This window comes from Egretta garzetta, unplaced genomic scaffold, assembly GCF_000687185.1.
Source record: "Egretta garzetta isolate BGI_Z169 unplaced genomic scaffold, ASM68718v1 scaffold202, whole genome shotgun sequence".
Taxonomy (NCBI): Eukaryota; Metazoa; Chordata; class Aves; order Pelecaniformes; family Ardeidae; genus Egretta; species Egretta garzetta.
This window is the reverse complement of record NW_009258891.1, coordinates 1,427,386-1,430,222: the sequence shown is the minus strand read 5'-3', so window position 1 is coordinate 1,430,222 and position 2,837 is coordinate 1,427,386. Positions and strand designations below refer to the sequence as shown.

The 2,837-nt window shown below is 63.4% G+C and overlaps 1 protein-coding gene across 1 annotated transcript in view; it reads left to right on the top strand.

Moving 5' to 3' along the window:
• Nucleotides 1–2,312: 2,312 nt before the first annotated feature.
• GPR37L1 (G protein-coupled receptor 37 like 1) overlaps nt 2,313–2,837 on the top strand; it is a 6,774-nt gene continuing 6,249 nt past the window's right edge. The window contains exon 1 of the mRNA XM_009634102.2: nt 2,313–2,387. Coding sequence (XP_009632397.1) covers nt 2,313–2,387 — 75 coding nt within the window. The remainder of the gene's footprint in view (nt 2,388–2,837) is intronic.

Genomic DNA, 2,837 nt, shown 5'->3' with positions numbered 1-2,837 from the left:
CATGGACGCTGCCCACTCACACGTCCTGCTGGCCTGGTGCTGGTACCCCCACTATCAGCTTAAAACAGCGCAAAAAAGCCCCCAAATGGGGAAACCCTTTGGTGCGGCGCAATGCAGGCTTAGAAACACGTCTGACTGTTCCCCCTTTTCTAGCAGATGATTTTGAACTTGTCCCTGAGGGCGCTGTCCCCGCAGGCCCCCTTGGGGGGGGATTTTTATGCAGACTTGCCCAAACTGGGAGGGTTGAATGCAATACCTGGAAGAGGGGATTTAAGAAGAAACCTCCCTTGGGGCACAGGAAAGCTCTGGCTCTGACCAAGCACCTCCAAGGAGGCGCCTGCAGAACCCAGGCACGCTCATCTCCCGAGAAACAGCCCCAGCCGTCTGTGAATCCGGGCTGGAGGAGTGCGGGGCGCAGCTCCCAAATAATCTCCAGGGCTGTTGCCTGGCCCCCTGTTTGGGGACAGCCAGGGACCCAAGCGGGCTGGGAGCTCCTGGGCAGAGAGGGGGAAGGAAGAGGAGCATCTCAGAGCGGCTGCTTGGGCAGCGATCCCCTGGGCAGCAGAGCCTGCCCCAGGTCCCTCCCGTGCCACCGAAGTGTCACCTTGCCCTGCCCCAGTGAACTCTGTTGTCTGCAGCTCCAGGACACACCCATCCGCTGTGCAACGGCCGGGCAATGCAACTAAAAATATCTCCTCTCCGTGCGGAAAACCCCCGGCTGCCCTGCGCGGGGGCCGGGAGGGGGCCGGGTGCCAGCACCCAGCCCGGGGCTGCGTCTGAGGGCTCGGATCGAGGGCTCCCTCCCTGAGCTGGCATGGGCACTGAGGAAAGGCCTCCTCCTCCTCCTCCTCCTCCTCTGCGCTCCTGCCCCCAGCCCTGCCTTGCCTCTGCTCCTCCCTCGCCCAGCTCCATCGCCAGGCAGCATCGTTCCCCTGAGCCTCGCCGAGGTGCGGTGGCATCACCGGGGACCGATGCCACCACCTCTCCTGCCTGGCCTTTGTAGAGGGAGCTGGGATTAGCACTGGGAGGTCACTGAGGAGCAAATTCGTGTTACCCGTCCTTCAGTTCACCAGACTTAATTAAACTGCTGGCAGTGCTTGGCCGGCCAAGCTGCCCGCGCCCTGGCTCTGCTGGCATCCCCACTGCTGGGCACAGCCCTGGGCCCCTGGGCAAACTGGGCACAGTTCAGCTCTTTTGGGGTTTGTCCTCCGCTAAGGAGAACACTTGGCTCTCATAGGTATGGGATGGTGGGCTGAGGCCAGAGCAGCCACAAACCCTGGGGTTGGTCCCCTGATCTTTTGCATATTCCCTTATGTCCGTGGTGCCAGAAACCCTGAAGCTCTTGGCAGCCCACAGGAATCTTGCGTGATCCTGAGCCTGCCGCTGAGCCCAGGCTGAGCCGTTCCTCCTCTGCAGTAGGTGGGCTCCACCAGCATCAGGCCAGCGACCCGAGGCTCCTGCCCCTCTGCGCCCAGGAGAGACCTCGGGCATCGCCCCTGGCTGCTTCTGCTGAACACAGCGAGAGCTGAAACCCCGCTTGGAAACATCCAAACGGTGCTCAGAAATCACAGCATCATTGAGAGTCAAAGCGCAGCACCTGGCTGTGGGGGGAGCAGGGTGGGCAGGGGGAGCAGCCAGAGCTGCCAGCCCTGCGGGGCCCTAGGACGCTGGGGCTTGTCATGGAATCACGGAATCGTTTGGGTTGGAAAAGCTCTTTGAGTTCCCCCAGCCCAACCGCTCCCCTACCCCTGCCATCCCACCCCCAAACCCTGGCCCTCAGCACCGCCTCTGCCCGGCTGTTAAATCCCCCCCGGGGTGGGGACTCGACCCCTTCCCTGGGCAGCCCCTTCCAGCACAAGCTCCAGGCTGCTGCTCTGCCTCCGATTTCCGTGGCCTTTGCTGATCAGCGCTGTCACACACAACGGAGGAACGGCTGCAGCACAGGAGGGATCAAGGGCTGAGCCAAGTGGTTTGGGGGCAGAGGCTCCTCCTGCCGCAGCCTGGGGGGTGTGGGACAAGAGCAGTCCCTGCCAGCCCAGCTGTGGTGAGTGAGCACCAGGGGCCAGATGGGTACCGTGTGATTTTGAGTGGAGCAGGAGCATCCCACCGCCGAAACCCACGACAGCGAACGTCCTGTGAAGCTGTGGTCACAGGCTCACCTGGAAGGGCAGCCTCTGAGCTCCGGGGCTCAGTTTCCCTGCTCTGGCTCCAGTGGCGTCAGCTCTCCCGGCTCCCAGTGACGCAGCAGGAGGCCCACGTCCCCCTCGGTGCTTTGGGACGTCAGCCCAGAGGCCGTTCTGGCTTGGGGAAGAATGGGCACGGTGCCAGACGGAGACGGCCATGGGGTCCCAGCTAGGGGCAAGCTGGTGTTTGCTGGCCGCAGGGGGGTGAGGCGTCCCGGCCTCTGCCACTGCCCCACGCAGGGGAGGGACAGAGCCCTTGGTCTGGGGTAGCCCCGCTGCTCCAAGCCTGGCGTGCACCTCCATGGGCTGCCTACGTGTGCAGGGCATGTCCCCAGAGGGGACCTGGTCCCTCCGGTCCCACAGTCATGGGGAAGAGGTAATGGTGCGGGGAGAAATAAGAGGCAGGGGAACAGGATCCTGAACAGGGGAGACGTGGGGGGTTTGGGGAGAGGCGCTGGGTGCGAGGGGGAGGTGATGGGCATGGGGAGGAGTCACAGGTCCAGGGGACCAGGAGCTCAGTTCTGTCCAAACCCCTGTCCCAGGGGAAGTCAGTGGGGAAAGCAGCAACAAATCTTGGGAGGGCTCGGCCAGCAAACACCCTGATGTGGCAAGGAGCTTCACAGAGGCCAGGCAGTCCTTCCCCTCGCCCTCCCT